The 18506-nt window shown below is 37.0% G+C and overlaps 1 protein-coding gene across 2 annotated transcripts in view; it reads right to left on the bottom strand.

Moving 5' to 3' along the window:
• Positions 1 to 1452: 1452 nt before the first annotated feature.
• The window catches only part of DAAM1 (dishevelled associated activator of morphogenesis 1), a 177369-nt gene continuing 160315 nt past the window's right edge, over positions 1453 to 18506 (bottom strand). For both annotated transcript variants that reach the window (XM_037832610.1, XM_037832611.1), the window contains exons 20-25: positions 18227 to 18395; positions 12889 to 12996; positions 11490 to 11550; positions 8491 to 8622; positions 5303 to 5473; positions 1453 to 4200 (exon numbers count right to left, since the gene is read on the bottom strand). In XM_037832610.1, the coding sequence (XP_037688538.1) occupies positions 3991 to 4200; positions 5303 to 5473; positions 8491 to 8622; positions 11490 to 11550; positions 12889 to 12996; positions 18227 to 18395 (851 nt within the window). In that variant the 3' untranslated portion in view covers positions 1453 to 3990. The remainder of the gene's footprint in view (positions 4201 to 5302; positions 5474 to 8490; positions 8623 to 11489; positions 11551 to 12888; positions 12997 to 18226; positions 18396 to 18506) is intronic.

Here is an 18506-nt window from a genome sequence, read left to right on the forward strand (position 1 = left end):
TCTAAGAAATAATTCATATACCTTTTAAAGTCTTCTCTTAATTATGGACTCAGTAGGTTTTCAGGCTTGAGTAGAGTTCATGTTAATTGGTGTGTGTGGGGGTGGGGGGGATAGACAGAGACTTAAAACAATATAGAGATACCACACAGAGGAAATGAGCTGTGACTCAATATAGTGATGGTCTATAAATGGCCCAGATACCAGAAGCCCTAGAACCCCAACTTATAAATCTCTCCACACACAGAGCAATGCCTCTGGAAGCTAGCGTTTATGGAACTAAAAGGCAACAAGGAGCTGTTAAACCTTGGGTGTTCTTCTTTTAGGTTTTTCACTTGTTAGGAAACAGCTGATGTTATTTAAAAAAAAAAAAAAAGTCAGGCAGTCCCCCCTTCCAGAATTCGACTTTTTGAATAATTGTCTACAAGCTAGTTTAGTAAAGATTATCCTCTTTGCCTCATGTAACATTTGGTTACAGAAAAGGGGCGAAGTCCTGAAGGGGTTGTATAGCCTCACTCCTGACAAAAGCACAGCTCCCACGGTGGTGATTTCTTGGAGGAAAGTAAAGACACAGAAGTGAGTGTAATTAGCTGAACATTTCACATTTTCCTCCATTTCTATTGATATACCACAGGCAACCGACTGTGTAGGTGGTTGTGTGCTTGGTTCCATATCCAAATGTATAAAAATAGTCAATGTTTCATTCAGCTTGTGGGATGGAATATAAAATGTCTGACATTCAGAAGGGTCTCTCCTATCTGAATGGCAGTTTCAGAGAATGACATAGCCTTTGGGTAGCACACAGTATCCAAAGACTAAACCAAGATGGCCAGCAGTTACAAGATTTACCCATTTATAAAAAAACACTGTATCATGAGTCCATTCCAGAAGATCAGAAAGATTACCGTATGGAGTGCTTGGATGCTCAATCAACAACTGCAGCAGTTTATTTTCAGCTTGACTCTAAATTGGGTTGAGACTGGCCAGGCAGCCAAAGTAATATGGGGCCAAGTGACATGGGCTCCCAACTTTCATAGACTATTTATAAAACACATTCCTGGTTCTGTACAGGTGACATGACCCTTTTTGACCTATGTGATCAACTTATTTTTAAAAAGAAAATGTCTCAAAATGAAAATAGGTTTTGATTCTAGAGATCAGAGATTCTTTTTCATACCCTCAATTGAATAATTTCACCAGTAGTCCCACCATATATAAAATGAAACTGCATAATTCATACATCAACCAAACATAAAAACAGGGAGCATATCATACCCAGTGTGTATACTGAATAACGCTGTAATAGAAAACTATAAGCCTCTGGGTCAACATGTACAAATTTTAAAAATTGTATATACTTCTGATTTAGTGAATAAGTTGTAATACCTAATAAAGTTCAGTGGTGGAGACTGCAAAGAAAAGTGATAATGCTATTTTAGTAATTTATAGAAGACATATATGTACACCCAATGAATTTGTCTCTTTATTGCATATTGCTATTTTTTTTAAAAAAAATGTACAGTCTCATAACACATACAACATTTTTTTCTTGGTACTATAATAACAGTCTTGCACCTAAAGACTAAGTGGTTCCAACTACTAAGCTAGTAAGATACAAGACATAATTAAGTTTACAAATTATAATGCTTTTTCTTTTTGGCATTAATTTAAAAAACCAAAAAAAACAAAAACTTTAAAAATACACACCCAAGAGAGAAAAGTGGCTACTTACACCAGCACCAATCTAAAAAGTAGTTTTTTGTTTTTTCAACAATGGCACATGGAATTACCTGCACACAGCTTTTGGGGGAAAAGAATCAAAAAATGTAAATGGCAAAGGAGGCCTACCAGGATGGCCATTTCCAAATAAGGATTAGTAAAAAGGGCAGGTGGGACATGCTAAGCAAACTTGCTCCTTTATGTGACTCTCCCTCCATCTGTCCATTCCTTACACTCTAAAACAAAGCCATTTTCAAAATACTACTCCAAAATTGAGCCAGACCAAATTTCTCCTGCTATTAATAGAAAAAATATATAGAGAGAGGCACTTTAGTTAAGGAATAGACAAAACCATCTTCATAGCCCACTCCTCTTCATCACCCCCAAGACTTTTTGAGCAAAGTCTCCACCCACACCTTTAACATGGTGTATGTGCAGACCTTTGGTAGCTGGGGGTTGGAGAGTTCAGCCTCTGCTTTGTATTTATGACTGTTTTATTTGCTGGTCATTTACTTTCATATAGTGTGTAGAGAGTCACCAAGTTTGCAACAAGGAAAAAGTGTAAAACTACAGCTCTTGACAACCCTTAGAGTACTATTTCACAGCTTTCACATAGCACAGATACTGGGCCATCTGTGCTAGTCATTATAGTTTATACAAATTATTTTTAAATAGCACAATTCCTGTACAGCGCACATATTGATATTCTATTCGTCCCTCAATATCCCCATTAGAGCATAAGCTTTGGGGACAGGGATTCTGTCTTGCTTATCACTGTAGTCCTACTATGCCTGGCACATAGTAGGTGTGCAATAAATATTTGTTAATTGACTGCAAAACAATTTAGTGAGTAAATAATGCTCTAGTGCAATAGGACAAACTACTCTCTCCACAGGAAACCCAACCACAACAGGATTGATGGAAATAAAAAAAGAGAACCTTGTCCCCCCCCCTCCCCACTACAAATAAATAAAGCAAAGCAAAGCAAAAAAACAAAAAACAAAAAAAAACAGTAACAGTCCTCTTTATATATCACATAATTTAAGGGTTTTACGAGTTGGTAGTTAATGGTGACCATCTACATTTTATTTTTTAATGTTCATTGTTTTTATTCATTTCTCCCTGAGAGCTTTATTTTTTAGACTGAAATACAGGTAGCTTTACTGACACACAATTTAAAATGACAACATATAAACTGTAAACCATTCAAACATACTTCAAGATAAATAGATCTTGGCATTTCTGTTGATGTTGTTGACATTGTGTGCATTCACTAAGTGTTCTTCAGTCCAGACCTATATTTACAGAAGATGCAGTTTGTCCTACAGAAGAGAAAATAGAAAATGCAAAAACAAAGAAACAAAAGCACCCCATTTAAAGAAATCCTTTTATAATCTTTAACCCTGTTCAGAGCATTCCTTCTTTTACGTCTTGGGTGGGAAATTTTATTTTTTAAGTTTGTTCACCTATATTGTTAGAAAAACAAGCACATTCTGGCAATCTCTTTCTTTGACAAGAGCACAGATTGCATTTAGATAAATAGTGTTCTTTCCAAAAGCAATTTCAAGAAATCATCAAGAGCACTTGGCAGAAAACTCAATGAAATTAGGGAAAAAAATTGATGTTCAAGTTTTAAATACATAAAAAAATTCTGATATGACATTCTATGTATTGCAGATTGTGTGCAAGATGTTCTTAATAAACATTTACAGACTGTATCCCCACACCAATGTCAAAAATTCTAAGCTGGTCTTATCAATTACTGATGCAGTTTCAGCATCACTTTGTCAACTATCAAAAACCATTTTACATCTATTTCTTTCTGATACCAGTTCTACCAATAAAAATAATTTCAAAGTATACCAAGCTTGGAAACCATAAAATATTTCTCAAGCCTTTTGTTTTGTTTTTATTTTTCCGTACTCTATTTTCTTTACTCTAGGGAATGTCTCTGTCATCTCTTTTGGGAGATATAGTATTGTGCTTCAGTTATGGTGTTCAGGGAAAGAAAATGAGCCACACTCAGTATGAATGCATACAAAGGGTTTCTGAGCACATACATTAACATAGATTTTTTTTTTAACCATACATATAGGTCTCCAGACAACACTCAGACTCCTATATACATTATATACACATACACACACACGCACACATTCACTCACAGATGGAAGAAGAAATTGCCACTGTTTGGATTGCAAGGCAGTGTAATGAGACATTCTAGTCACTTCAAAGGGCTGCTAATGAGCTTTCTAAAAAAGTGTTCAAGGAAATTTAGAAATTCAGTTTTGTGACTGGTCTCTCCCGGCTGCTGTCCGTCATCTGGTTGGTAATGCGTTTGCGATTCCTTTTCAGTTTAGAAAGGTCTTTGTCAAAGACTTCTCCTGAGCGTAAGGCTGAAACCAGGTCATCAAACTCTCCGCTTTCTTCACTATTCTCTTTTGCTTTTCTCATTTTACGTTCCCTTTCACGTTGTTCTTTGAGCTGCAAATAGAAAGACACCTTTTAAAATTGATCTTATAGAAAAGTAAAATGTTTTATTCCAGTGGAAATAAACTCTGTGAATGACAACAATGCTTCAGTCACACCAAATTATGGTCATCTATAATAGTTGCTAACCCTCTTGAATGTTCCAGAGGGATAACTTGGTCAAGAAGTCTCATTGTAGAAGAAATGAATGGTGAAATAAATACATCAATGATCACTACTTTGTGATTAGATCCCTCACCATCTAGATTCTAGATAAATCTCATGATATTCTAATTAAAAAAAAAAAAGGAAATTAAGGCAATTCTTGTTTCTGTAATGGAAAAAGAAAAAGATATCACAGTTAAACAGACTCCAGATATTGGTTCTCTTTTATGGTATAGAGACTATGGCAAATGGTCATCTGGCCACTTTTTTTACATTAAGAGCTCAACCTGTATCTATAGTGGATGCCTAGAAAGTGCTATGCAAGAGTTACAGTTATTAAAAGCCAAGTAATACACATGCTTTACAAAAAATTTAGATAATTTAATAATGAGCAAATAGAAAACAAAAAGCACACTTAATTTTACCAGGAGATAATCACCATGAACATTCTGGGGTATATCCCACCAGTATCAATCATCTTCTATAATTAACACTAATTTTACCAAAAAACACATTATTTCATGTAAACACCATTGTGTAAACTTTCCTTTATCATCATATATTCTCAGAAGACATGACTGAATGACTGTATAAATTTTCCACTATCAGCTATCACATCTTTTGTAGTTAATGCTCTACTGGGAAACATTTAGGATGCTTCCAGTTTGGGGCTATTTAAAGAATGCTGCTCTGAAAGTTCTTTTGTTTTAATCTTTGTGCAAATTATGATTATTTCCATAAAACAGTTTTTAAGAAATGGAATTCCAGCTCAAAGGATATGGATATATTTTTTAAGGCTTTGGGTTTATATTGCCAAATTGCCTAAAAGAAACTTTATACCAATTTAAATCCCCAGCAGCATTCTAGAAAAGTGCCTTTCTGCCCTCATTCCTGCCCGCACATCAGATGCTCTCAGAAATTCCAAGGACCTGCAGCAACAGAACTTCCAAACCTGAGCTTCCATGCGAGCTCGGCGCTCTTCCTCCTCCTTCTTCTTCCTCATGTTTTCATTCTCTTGTTTGGCTTCTGACACAGCTTGAAGAAACTGATCAAAAATGCCAAAGAACTCATCTGGCTGCATTTTGCCAGCCTCTTCACCAAACTGCTTCACTGCTTTAGTAAACTGGAAGAAGAAGATTGTAAGAAGTTCAGGGTTCCCAGGGAATTCCATGATCAAATATAAATTTCTCTAGAAGGACTAAAGCTCAAACTGAGCATACAATTTGATGGACTTTTCATGAGCCTTCAGCTGCTGAACATGTCTCTTAATAATTTCTAAAGCAAAATTGTAATACTCCTCATCTCTGAAACCATTTATTCCTGCCCACCTCACTTCAGGTTAACATCCATGATTCTCTACTATGAGTTCTCATTAACTAAACAGTAGTAAAAACAAGGAAGCAAAATATTATAGGGTAGAGTACCCAAGACATAAAACTAATAGCAAACTCAGCAGGGGTAGGAAAACTTGTACTTTTAACTTTTCTTTGAAGTAGTTTAATATCATTTATTGGTGCCATATGGTCAATATTGAAAGCAAATGGGATCCAGTGCTTTTTAGCTACTTTTCCTAATCCTAAATGATGCTGGTATTGTTACAATATTTCTTGGGTTTCACTTAGAAAATAAGAACAGATCAAGGAATCCTAAATGTGATACATGTAATATAAACTTATGGCTGAAAATACTATTCTATTCCAAGCCCCTTGTTTTAGAACCCCTTTCAATGTAACTTTAAAAACATCTAAAATGCAAACCATTAAGGATGGATTTCTTAAATTAAATAAAAAACGTATGTATATAGTGATAAAATAGTATATCCAGTGTCCTTTTTAGTTTTAACTGTTTTTACTTTAGTTCTAGGGGTTATCTTCATAATTTGAGATAATATGGTTATACATGTATTTCTTAATTTTTAACTACTACAATATATGATTTCTGATATAAAAATAAGAATACAGTTCATTCTTTTCTCCTCCCAATGTTATATAATGACTTAAATGCTGAAAACCAATCCACAGTCAACATTATTATGACTACCCAAATATTGTTCAGTGCCAATCAAATCATTCGTTAAAATTATACTTTCTTTTGTAAGGATCCAATGCCATTACTAAGCTTCTAAAGACAGTGTTCTAGTTTCAAAGGCAATTGAATTCTTTTTTCCCCACACCCAATCAACTGCTTAAAATTTTCAACATTTTAAAGTTTCTTCATATTTAGATCATGATGTGTTTGTGCAGCAACCCCCAACCTCTACCCCAGGAGTTCTTAATTACTTTGATTTCTTCCTTTCTTTCTTTTTTTTTTTTGCATTATTTACCTTCATTATATTTTTAAGGTTTTCAATATTTCAATCATACTATCTATCTTTAAGGAAACATTTTCAGTGTTCATTCTTAAAATGATTTCAATTAAGTTTATATATTATAACATTTTATAATAATGATTCACATCTTTAAATTTGTAATAAAATGTTCTTTTTAAACATTTTCTCTACACTGAGGAATTGTTCTCAAAGTTTTACTTATTTGGAAATATTCTATTAGAAAATAGAGTTCGTTAGGGAAAAGCATAACATTCTTCACATGCCACACAGAGTGAGCTAGCTTGTTCCACTGAATTTATAAGCAAATTTCTAAAAGTTCTGGTATGAATGAAATAATGATAGTTTACAACTGAGTTTCTAAAACATTCATGTTCATGCACTTTAAGCCATCCTGAATGACCTTTTTATCTAGGAATTTTGTGATGATGAAGTCATATATATTTAAGTCTTAGAAATCTCAAAAAAACTAGGCCCAGACTAAGGTTCCCACACTATTAAAAAAATAAAGAAAAAAGAAAAAAGTAGTCATGTGAATCAAAAATTAATTAACCAACTGATTTTTTTTTTTTAAGTGTTTGCATCCTTGAATGAAGTAGGCACCATATTGACCAGAGAGGGCAAATCCCTTCTTTTACAAAATGCGTATTCCAGAGTGGTGACTGTACACAAGACATGGACGGGGGTTATCACAATGGAGGTTTGAGCCATGGTTGTTGATACTGGTTGACTGACTTGAATCACAGAATATTAGAGGTTGGTCCTATAGCAGCAGTCATTTAAATAACATTGCTATCAAATTAGTTTTGGGAACATACATCATCTTCTCACTTATTTAATAATGCCTCGGAGGGAGTTAATGGTGAGATTAGCTGTTATATTGTAACACAGTCCACTTCTGAACTTCAACCAGTACATGTCAACAAGCATGTAAAACACCTATAACTAATCAGGTGACCACAGGGAAATACCAACCATTACTCAAATCTCAAAGGAAGACTCAAGTTAAAACAAGAGTGTTTCTGGCAACTGAGAGGTAGGCAGTCTGGAAGAAGCCAATAGGGTGGGGTAAGGACCCTCTCAAACAGATGAGAGGGGCAATGAGAGAATGTGAGGCTGTCTACATATGTGAGTGTGTAAGTATTTTGGAAGATGATAGTCTAGGAAGCGAGTTGGTAAAGAGAAAATGAGAGAGAGAGACAGAGAGAGAGCAGTTTAAGGGTCTCATTAAACAGAAAATTTCCCCCCACAGGTGAATAAAATTTTGGAAATAGCAAAAATCCTAAAAAGAAAAGTCTTATTTTAAAAATATGACTCTTACAATGAGGCTGAATTAAAGTGCATCCCATTTAATTAGTTCTTCTGGAGTTTTAAGGAGGCAGTGTTGGGTCTTCTGAGGATCCATCTCAGGTAAGCACATGACTTAGAGGAACGAAGGCATACTGCCTAGCCACACCTGATCACACATTTCATCCCACCCCAGGTTTTCATAATCTACTTCACTCCAGTAACAACAAAGGGAAAACTGGCAAAGGATATACTGTTTTCATACCATTCAGATCCTTCAAGGTCTTGCTAATCTGAAGGCAACACAGGCCAGTGAGACAGGAAGGCTCTATTTCAATTGACCACTCCTGGAAATGAAAATTTACCTACAATATACAAAACAAGGATCTCCTACTCTATTTCCTGAACCATGAGGCTTAGATTTCATTAATGCTATTTGCCACATAGCATAATGTCTGAAAGTGCCAAATTAAAGCCCATTCCTGTCAAACAACACTCAGTGTGCAAGGGGAAGGGGGAAAATTTACCAGGTCTTTAGCTTCTGCTAGAAGATCTTCAACATCAGAGAAGCTGAAGCTGGCCACTGTGATGAACTGGCTGACAACAGACACAAATTTATCCCCAGGCTGTGGGGGCTGAGATTTTTGATATTCCAGCTCCTTAAACATAGGAAATGGATAATGTCAATATAGATACACATTGTCTTATATTCCATTTGCAGCAAATGTAATACCTCAGAATGGCAAAAACACCAAAACTTGCTCTATCACATTTTGTGATACTATAGCTCTCCTGCCCTTCCTCCCACCACCCCATAGCCACGCCCATGTACACACACATATTTGCAAACCACAATTTAACCAATCATCTGAACACTTTATCAGAGTGATTTCTCATATCAGCTTTGGAAAGTAAGCAGATTAGCATTTAGATGAAATTAATAGCTGGAGAAATTAAGCAAATAATGGAAACAAATTGTACTCAAAGGGTTTGTCAGTGAAAGAAACATTCTGTACTCAGAATTTGCTGCCTTGCTTTTTTTCCTTCTTTCTTTCTCTGCCAAGCCTACTTGCTTCCTAAACATGGATCTGGGTCAGTGGTAGCATCTGGTACCATGACTGTCTACTAGTTTTCTTCCTATGCATTCCATTCAGTTTTTGTGGAGAGGCAAGTAGAAGTATTGGTCTCTTGTTAATTATCCATCTTCTCTATTAACACCATTGAGGAACACACAGATGATTCAAATCTAATTTTAATAATTAATTCAACCATTTCCAGATGCACTTTCTTATTTAATTCCCACAATAACTCTATGAGGTAGGTGTCATTTTACAGACACATAAACTGAGGTTTTAAAGGGATTAAATGCTTTGCCCAAAGTCAAGTAGGTGGGAAGTGATAAGAGTCAGAATTTGAACTCAGGTCTGCCTGACTCCAGAGTCTCAGTAATAACTATTCTGTGTATCAATTGGCTGAAATGATTGCCTTGTTATCTTTCACACTTGCTTTGGGTAGAGCTGGTGTGTAGGAGTCACAGCTATATATTCCAACACCTCTATAGCTAATGAGGTACTCATCCTTGGCAAGTTGCTCTGGGCATCGGTTTCTTTGCTTGTGAAAAAGAAGGGCAATATCCACATCGCTATGAGGATCAAATGAAAAAAACAGTAATGGAAACTTATAAATTATGGAGCTTGGTCTAATTGGAAGAGATTGCTACAACTCTAATACTTTGGCCTGGAAAGTGAGTGTATGTGTAAAGGTGTTACAGTGATGTGAAATCAATTTAAAATTCTAATTTCTGGATAATTTCATCAGAATCCCATCTTTGATACCTTCAAACCATGTAATCAATTTATGCAAAGCACAATTAGGATATATAAATATTTGGACAGGCAGAGGTCTGCCTCCCAATATTTTCTTACAATGCTACATTTTGACATTTAAGCTGCCAGGGGGTGTTTGCAGCCCCTTTCCTATGCTGAGTGTGTTGCAGTGTAAATGACATGGGGACTGGAGAGATTTCAGCAAAACAGCCTCTAATAAACCAGAAACACAAATTTCCTTGGGGACCCTCTCAGGCATTGCTCTGAATTAACTTCAGGGAGGCAAAGGTCAGAGTGTCCACTATCAGGCTTCAGGGCTGTCTGACTGTCAGGCTGGTCTCAAGAAAACATTCCACCAGGAAGAAAGGGAAACAGAGTGAAGGTCAGAAAACAAGCCTTGCTACACACTGCCTTTCTCCAGACTGGCCTCTGAAAGCTGCTCACATCGCAGCCTCAGGGTCCCCTGGGGCTGGAAGGAAAATTATTGACTCAATTAGTTCATCTCCCTTTGCTTCCTAAATAGTGAAAAAAAGGTTCTGGGGAAGGGGGAACCTCACATCCTCCTTATTTCTAAAAAACAAACAGTGACTTTAATTTCTATTATAGATACATCTTTAAATAAATTAAACTACTTTCTATGGCATAGTTTTATGATTAAAAAAGAAAAGAAGGAGGTAGGCGTCCTCATGGCATTACTGATAAATGATTTGAAAGCTACTTAAGAGAGGGGCAGGGCAACTTTCCAAGCTGCCTGCAAATCAGCCTCCTCTACCAAGGGCCAGACCAGAGCTATGCCACTGTCCTGAGAAAGGTTTCCAATGATCCCCTTATGCCTGGTAGTCCTCACGCTGGACCCTCCTCCTTGCTGGCGGCAGCATTTGTGCAGCAGAGCATGGCATTGTGTTAATATGCAGTCACGTTCAATTTCACCGACCTGCTCTGCCTTTGCCATCCTGACCTGATTTCCTTCTGCTGAGACCTGCGCCCAGGCGGTTTCTTGTACTTGGGACAACGCCCTCCCATGTATCCAAGCTCAGCCCATCTTCCTTCTAAGCCAGAGCTCAAAGTTTATCTCCTCCAGGAGGGATGCTTCTTCCAACACATGCCAGTCCTCCCACCATCCTCTGGACTACACTTAATCCACCCTGCTTCCTCAAGGCATCTTTGTAATCACTGTGCTTCTCTGGAAATGATGGTGTGGAGGTGACATGCTGGGCTGGCTGTTCTTGGATATTGCAACACCTGGAGGGCAAGGAGTCTGAATCATCATGACCCCGCACCTTGAGTCCAAGTGTCTGCTCAAAAAAACACTCCCCAAAGGACCAACTGGGAAAGACCACAGGGAAATTCTACTGCTGTACTGAAAGTGAACGTCATATATTAATAGAATGTGAGAATTAGGATCCTGGAAGATCATCTAGGCCAGTTCATCACTTTAATAAGCTCTGCCTCACAGGTAACAAGTGAGTGGAACTCTAGGTCCAGCTTCCCATCACATAGTCCATGGACCACCTACAACGTCCTGTTGCCTGCTAAACACAGCCTGACTTTGCTGCTTTGTTCTTCTTTTCTTTTTTCTGTCAGTATATGTTTAGCCTGGACATACCAAATGCCAAGGCAACCAGTGATTTACCTGCTGAAATTACCAGCACTAGAGATAGTGAAAAGACTAGGAATTGAAATGAGAAACAAATACTCACTGTCTCGACTGCTTTCAAGCCACTTCTCAACATGCTTATTTCTTTGTCCAGCTCAGTCATGCTGTTGTAAATAACAACATTTTAGTAATCAACATGTGACTTAAATGTGTTAAATATATGATGGGTTTAAATATTCCATACTTTCAAGTCCATACCAGTTTATTGTAAATTTAAAAAATTCCCTTCAATGTTCATATGTCACAGAAAGATAATGTTTTAACCTAAGGGAATTTAGTTTTTTGCTTTGGAATTAAGTTTTTCGTTTTCCATAGCCAGCAGGTAAATTTTATAGGTTAAAAATAGCAGAATAGAAATATCTTTCATCAATACATAAATATTTCATGTTTCAAGCTCACAAAAATCTCACTTAAGCAAATTACTATATGTGAAAATATATATGTGGAAATAAATGTCTTGCCATACTTCTCCCTTTGAACAGGTAAGAGAAACTGGCTTATCCACAATCATATTCACACTGAACTTCTCCATAATTAGATTGTTGCTCTTTTCACTGAAGTTCTGGTAATATGAATATTACAAGGTAATGGCTTAAATTTCAAACAACAATGACTTTTCTTAAAGTTACACTAACTAGTTTTCATTTTCACTGCCTGTTTTTATAGGAACAATTTCCCTGGGCTTCACTCACAGTGCTTTCTATTTGAAGGCTTTTAAACATTAGAGATTGTATCTTTATCCTTACAGATAATTTACAATACGTAAACAAATTTGACAATACTTCATGTACTCTAATTTTTTTTTTTTTTATTTCATGCTTTACATAATACATTTCTACCAAATTCTACAAACAGAGGGAAAAAAATTTAGGATACTCATTATGCTTTCCAAATTCACTGTGAAAAGATGTAGTTTAATATGTTAGAGAAAAAAAAGATCCAAAAGGAGGAGAGAAGAACAGCAAGAAAAACTGACTGCTCCCCAAGTCTGACATGTGGTGTGAAGTTTGTGGTAAAAGTTTGGCAACTTTCCATTTTATTTTTAGTTTCTAGATTTGCATAAAGACTGCCTTTGATTAAAGGGATTGCCTTGGTTTCTGGCAGTATGTGCATATTTGACTATTAGTAACAACACCCTTGAATTTAGGTTTTCTATTTGCTTAGCCACATACCAGTGAAACCATATTCCTTTCCTATGCCCTTAACAACTCAGAAAATTAATAACTCAGAAAATTAGCAATATATCAAAGGAGCTAGAACAAAAGTATATTCAAAACCTTGTTACATTTGAGCGACTGGGATATGATTCAAACTTTATTTCATATAATGCTCATGGGAAAACAAACAGAAGGATCCTCTTTAGGCAACATTAACTAACTCAATGGCTAAAGCATGGTCCAAGTGATTACAAAAATTAAAAGAATTCAACTATAAGGACTTACTTTACTTTTGCTGCTTGAGGAATATCCAGCAATTCTTCATTTAGATTGAGAACCTTAGGGTATTTCTTTTCCACAATAGTTATGAGATAGTGCAAAAGAGTAATGTTCCTATGATTAAAGAAGGGAAGAGTATTACATATAGTTAATATTTTCATATAATTTATATACTCATGTGGTCAAATCAATAATAATGCCATAATCTTATGTTAATTTCAAAATCTGAAGTTCCTATGAGGTCCAGATTCTCAAGAGGAGGGGAAAGAGGATGAGTCTACAGGTTTGATATATGCATGTGACAAGGAAGCATACATTTTCTAAAAAGGAAGGGTAGGGAATAAGAATTCTATCTTTGGCACATAGTGAGCATCCTTCAAAATCTGGATAATGTGACGGGTGATGGGAGTGAATCTGAATCATTGCAAATGGGGACAAGCTGACCTCTACCTTCAGGATGGATCCAACGAAAGACAGGAGTTCATAAGCACGACTGGGTGGGGTGAGTGGGAGTAAGGGATGTTTAATTGACTGAAGAGGACTGCTCTTTTCAAGTCTAAAAGTACACAGCAGCATCTCACTGATGACAATTATTGATAATTCTCATTTAAGTTTTCTTTCAACTTTAAAACTCCATGATATTCCCATGTCCATCCCCACCCCCCACAGCCTCTATCTGGCTAATTTGTTTTGCTGTTGCAGTCAAAGGTGGTCAGAAAGTAGGAATATCTCCCCGCTTCAAGGCTGGACCTGGAAGTGGGCCCTGAAGATGCAATCATGTATATAATATCCATGCTGCCAGGTACCCATTTCCTAATTGTAGCAGCACTTCAGCTCATAACTGCATACCCTTAATAGCTGCAGTTAACTGTGCCAGCTCCCTCTGTGGTGGTGACGGGGCTGAACCCTGAACGACCTGTATGGAAAAGCGGGTGTCTGATAACACTGTCTATTAGACAAAACTGTGTTTGTCAGGTCCTGTTGGCCTAGACTCTGCTGCACATTAGAATCACCTGGACCCCAGATACCCGGGCCCAGCCCAGAGTCTCATTTGATTGGAATGAAGTGGGGTTATTTAAAATTTCCATGGTGATTCTAATATGCAGCCGGTACGGAGAACCACTAATCTAGGTGAGGTAACCAAAAAGAGGACAATACAGCTGCCTTTCTTTACAAGCATTTCCATAATTTAGAGAGTTTGCCAATCCACAAGTCTAAGTCATAATACTCCTACCCACCTCCATATAAAGTGAATCAGAGTTGTCAAATGGTTTTCTTTTTCACAACAATGAACAGTGTTTCTGGTTACCTTCACCGCTTCAAAGAGATAATGCAATCCAATTCCTCTGAGTCTACTCAAATGTGCCATATATATTTTTTAATTTCCATTTTTTTCTTGACCTCAAAAATTAGAAAAAAAATCTTCTGGTAAAGTAAAAGGATCCATTAAATATTCAATAATTCTGGCCGCTTATTTTGCAGGTGTTCAGCTGCATTATTCTATTTCAATTCTGCTGTTTTACAGAATCTGTGTATCTGCTGCCTGAGGTGAGAGCAAAATCCCAGCTACCATCGAAAGGGCAGTGGTATTTTTTTTTTTTTTAGAAAAATGCTATTTTCAATTAATTTACTTAATATGTACTTTTCCTTAGTGTAGAAAAGCTTAAAACTAGGTCAGCTCTTTCATAGTTGTTTGCTATCCAAATAACACCTCATTTGAGAATACCAACTCTTGAAGACTGAATAACTGAACAGTTATACATTTGATTATTCCTTGATTTTCACCAGTAACTTAAATCTCAATATAAAGTGAATGCTCCCTTCATGTTGACTGTCCTACCATTTATGTAGCTTGATTAGATTCAATTTAACAAACATTTAATGAGGGTCTAAGTTATTGGTGTGTTTAGAAGACACTGTTACCTTAGAGATCAAATATGTACAGGCAGAAAGAAAGAAGAAAGAGATGGGAAATGATTTTAATTTGTTCTTTTGAGTATGCATTCTACTAGACAAGTCCTACAGTAACTGCAACAAGCAGATCATCATGTGGTGGAGTGGAGGGGTGGGAGGTGTTGGGTTAGGTTGGTGATCGGTTCTCCTGTATGACAGCACTGTTATCTGGCTGGGAGTGAGGGGTCCCTTTCTCCCATACCTGTATGCCCAGTTGAAGAGTACACCCTTGCTTAAAGAGGTGTCTGTTCTTTACATGCAAATATGAGGCCTACTATAATCTCCAAATTTCTCTACTATAATCTCCAAATAAGGTCCATCTGTTAGAAAGGTAGAGATGTGGACAGACAGAACAGGTATCAAACACCTGTACAGGGCACATGCTTATTGTAACTTTAGACAAGCTCAATGAGCCTTTTGACTCTGCCTCAGTTTCTTTATCTGACAACAGGTAATAGTATTTGTATTGTGTACTTCACAAAGCTATTGTGACAATCAAATATGAATGTGCTCTGAAAAAGATCAAGTGCTTACATTAAAATTAAAGTGGCACTGCCATATCCTAGCAGCTGCCCCTTGCTAATCTATCTTTACAAGATATGAAAATAAGGTTTAGCCTTAAAACTTAACATATAACTTATTAATTCTAGGATAAATTGAGGGTTGCCATAACACTATGTTTCACTAACCCTAAAGAAAATATAGGATAAAAAGCCTCACTGGTCAGGAATAACTAGGGTGAATAACCTATATTTCTAAAGAGAATTCTGTAAGAGACACTCACATTCAAAATAATTGAGTCATTGAGAACCTTAGAGAAACAAAACTTTCAGGAAGCTCAAGTCAATGTGTCTCATGACCTTACCTATTAAAGACACCAGAAAGCATTTTCACATCTCAGGGTCTCTAACAAGAATCTGTTCATTTAAAATGCAATGCTGTGCACTTTCTAAGAAGCATTTTAAAAAGTCTTGGAATGAACAGTAGAATACAAACAACCAAAATGCATTCATACATGATAATTTCTTCATATAGGCTGCTAACTCCAACATATAAAGGAAAACATATCACAGAAACCCAAAAAGCCTCATGCTCCAGTTTTTTTTCCTTTTTCCTTGGAACACAGTTCATGACTTTACTTTAAGGTATTGACTTGTAATGTTAGCAGGGCCAAAACTCCACAACTCCCTTCCTTCCCCATGCACTCTCTCTCTAAACCTTACATAATAAACATACTGTAGGGTGATGATCCAAGGTTGTCTCTATATGTAAAACAAAAACATTCTTCAGAATGAAGAAGAGCAGATGTCTTAGAAGCTAGAAATGAAACTTAGTATTTCTTAACATTTATTAACAAATGGTAGAAACTGTAATAAGTTAGTAGATATCTGAATATCTAACTTTATTGCTCTAAGCCAGAGAAGATATATAAAAAATAGTAAGATACATTCAGGGTCCTGCAGAAGCCATATTTAAATGCTTACAGCCTTTGACCATTTTCTCAGTAATAGGCCACAAATAGGATACTTGAGGTTTAGAAACTCTGTCTTTGGATTTGCTTACCTATGGTAGCTGTTCAATAAACACTAGTTAATTGAATACATCATGAGGAAACTGTAAGAATGCAAGCTACAAGGATAAACTCATCAAAACTTCAAAGGCATTTTTTCTTCCCTAGGCAAACTTTGGGGGGTGGGGTGGGGGTGGGACGGACATGGACTGCTTTCTCTCTTAGTTTACTGATACTGCACTTGCAGATTCCTTAGTGGTGGGTTTGCTGTTCTTGGACTGGTTTCACACGATGGACTGAGGGACATATTTCCTCTGCACTTTCAGAAAGTGAGTACAATTATGTACAAAGGGCAATGAGAGGTGCTACTCTGGACAGTTTGGTCCAATCTTGGGCTGCTGCAATGATGTTCTTAGAGAACATCATGGTTCTTTGTGCTCCAGTATCTATGCTGTGCTCCAGTATCTACGCCGTGCTCCAGTATCTATGCTTCATCAAAGTGTGAGCTCCAGTTCACACGGTGCATATATACATGTGCCCAGTACCACATATATGTACACATATCCAGAACCTACTTAGAGAACATCAAAAGTCATCTCCCCGCAAATTTCCATTCAATGGCTCTCTCAAGGTCATAATTTAGGGCTCCAGAACAAACAGAGGCCAGGCTCCCAGAATCTCTGCCACAGTAGAGTTCATTTAAAGGCCCTTTAATCACGAGCCACAGAAGGTAAGCTCTCCTCCAAGTTCTTACACAAGAACCAACACAGACCCATCGATTATTATTAGTAACTAGCTTCTCAAGATGCACAAAGTAAAATAGTTCCTTAGATTATAAATAATCCTGACAGAATTGAAACTCTCTGTAATATTAGAAAATGAAAATGGGTACCCTATTTTTTAAAGAACAAATATACAAAGAATATTTGGTATCTCTTCCCAAGAATGGACACTTGGGTCCAAAACCAGCTATAGCCACCTACCAGCTTTATGAAGATTTTAAAGTGACATGAAATGTGAGTTCAAGAACCAAGCAGTCATTCTTGTACCATTATCATGTTTATCTAGGAAGGTATTCATCGCAAATGATTCCTCTGCTGAGCACCTTTCGGAAGGTTCTCCTATACTTTACAGAGTGGCTGGAGCCAGCATGTGAGGCTGTGCTCCAGTATCTATGCTTCAGCAAAGTGTGAGCTCCAGTTCACACAGTGCACATATACTTGTGCCCAATACCACACATATGTACACATATCCAGAACCTACTTGGCGCACATACACAGGGGTATGGTATGTGTCATACGTCTATCAAGAGAAAAAAAGATCCTTTCTGGGGAAATGGTCTTAAACTTATTTAAGTTAAAAGAAGCACTTGAGAATCTGAAGAAAATAATATTCCTCTCCCAAATAAATGAGGCAATTTAATGCTGCAGCTAAAAGCACAGCATTTGTCAGATAATTTTGCATCTAATGTCAGGGAATTCATGGATCCACTGAAGCACATCCATAGATATTCTTCGAACTCAAGTTAAGAAAATCTGTCTTAAAGCATTTCTTATTCTAGTTAGGCATTACACAGTTTTCCCATACCGCCCTCCACACACACAGAGATTTAGCATTTTTAAACCTTTCATAGAACATATAAAATTGTAAGAAACAAATATAATTTCCAAGCATTTCAGAGCCTGCCAGGAAGGGGGATTCTCGGGGTTATGGGATGGGCAAGGGAGGAGTCCATGCTGGAAAAGGAAAGAGAGCAGTGACAAAGAGAAGCTCAGACCAGAGCCTGCAGGATCCTGGCAGCCAAGGAGGACCAGAAGAGTAAAAAGTTGAAGCAATGACTTACACATGGATCCTCCTAGTGTTGGAAGAGCTCATACTTACTTGTCGATACTGGATTTTGTGTCAGCAATCTTGTTTAGGCTGGATATCTTGAATCCATATGCATTGCCTCTTTGGCCTTTATTCATATAATTTCCAAATGCCAAAACTACTTCTAACAACTGTTTCAGGGCACTGCTCCTAAACACCTCTTCTGAGCCAGAGCGAATTGCTTCAGAACAAAGCACACAGAAACACAACTATTACAACCAACACACTTCAGCCTCCTAAATCCGAGCATCTAATAACAGATATGGAAACTGTGATGGGGGTTGTTAGACTA

This window comes from Choloepus didactylus, chromosome 4 (genome assembly GCF_015220235.1).
Source record: "Choloepus didactylus isolate mChoDid1 chromosome 4, mChoDid1.pri, whole genome shotgun sequence".
Classification (NCBI taxonomy): domain Eukaryota; kingdom Metazoa; phylum Chordata; class Mammalia; order Pilosa; family Megalonychidae; genus Choloepus; species Choloepus didactylus.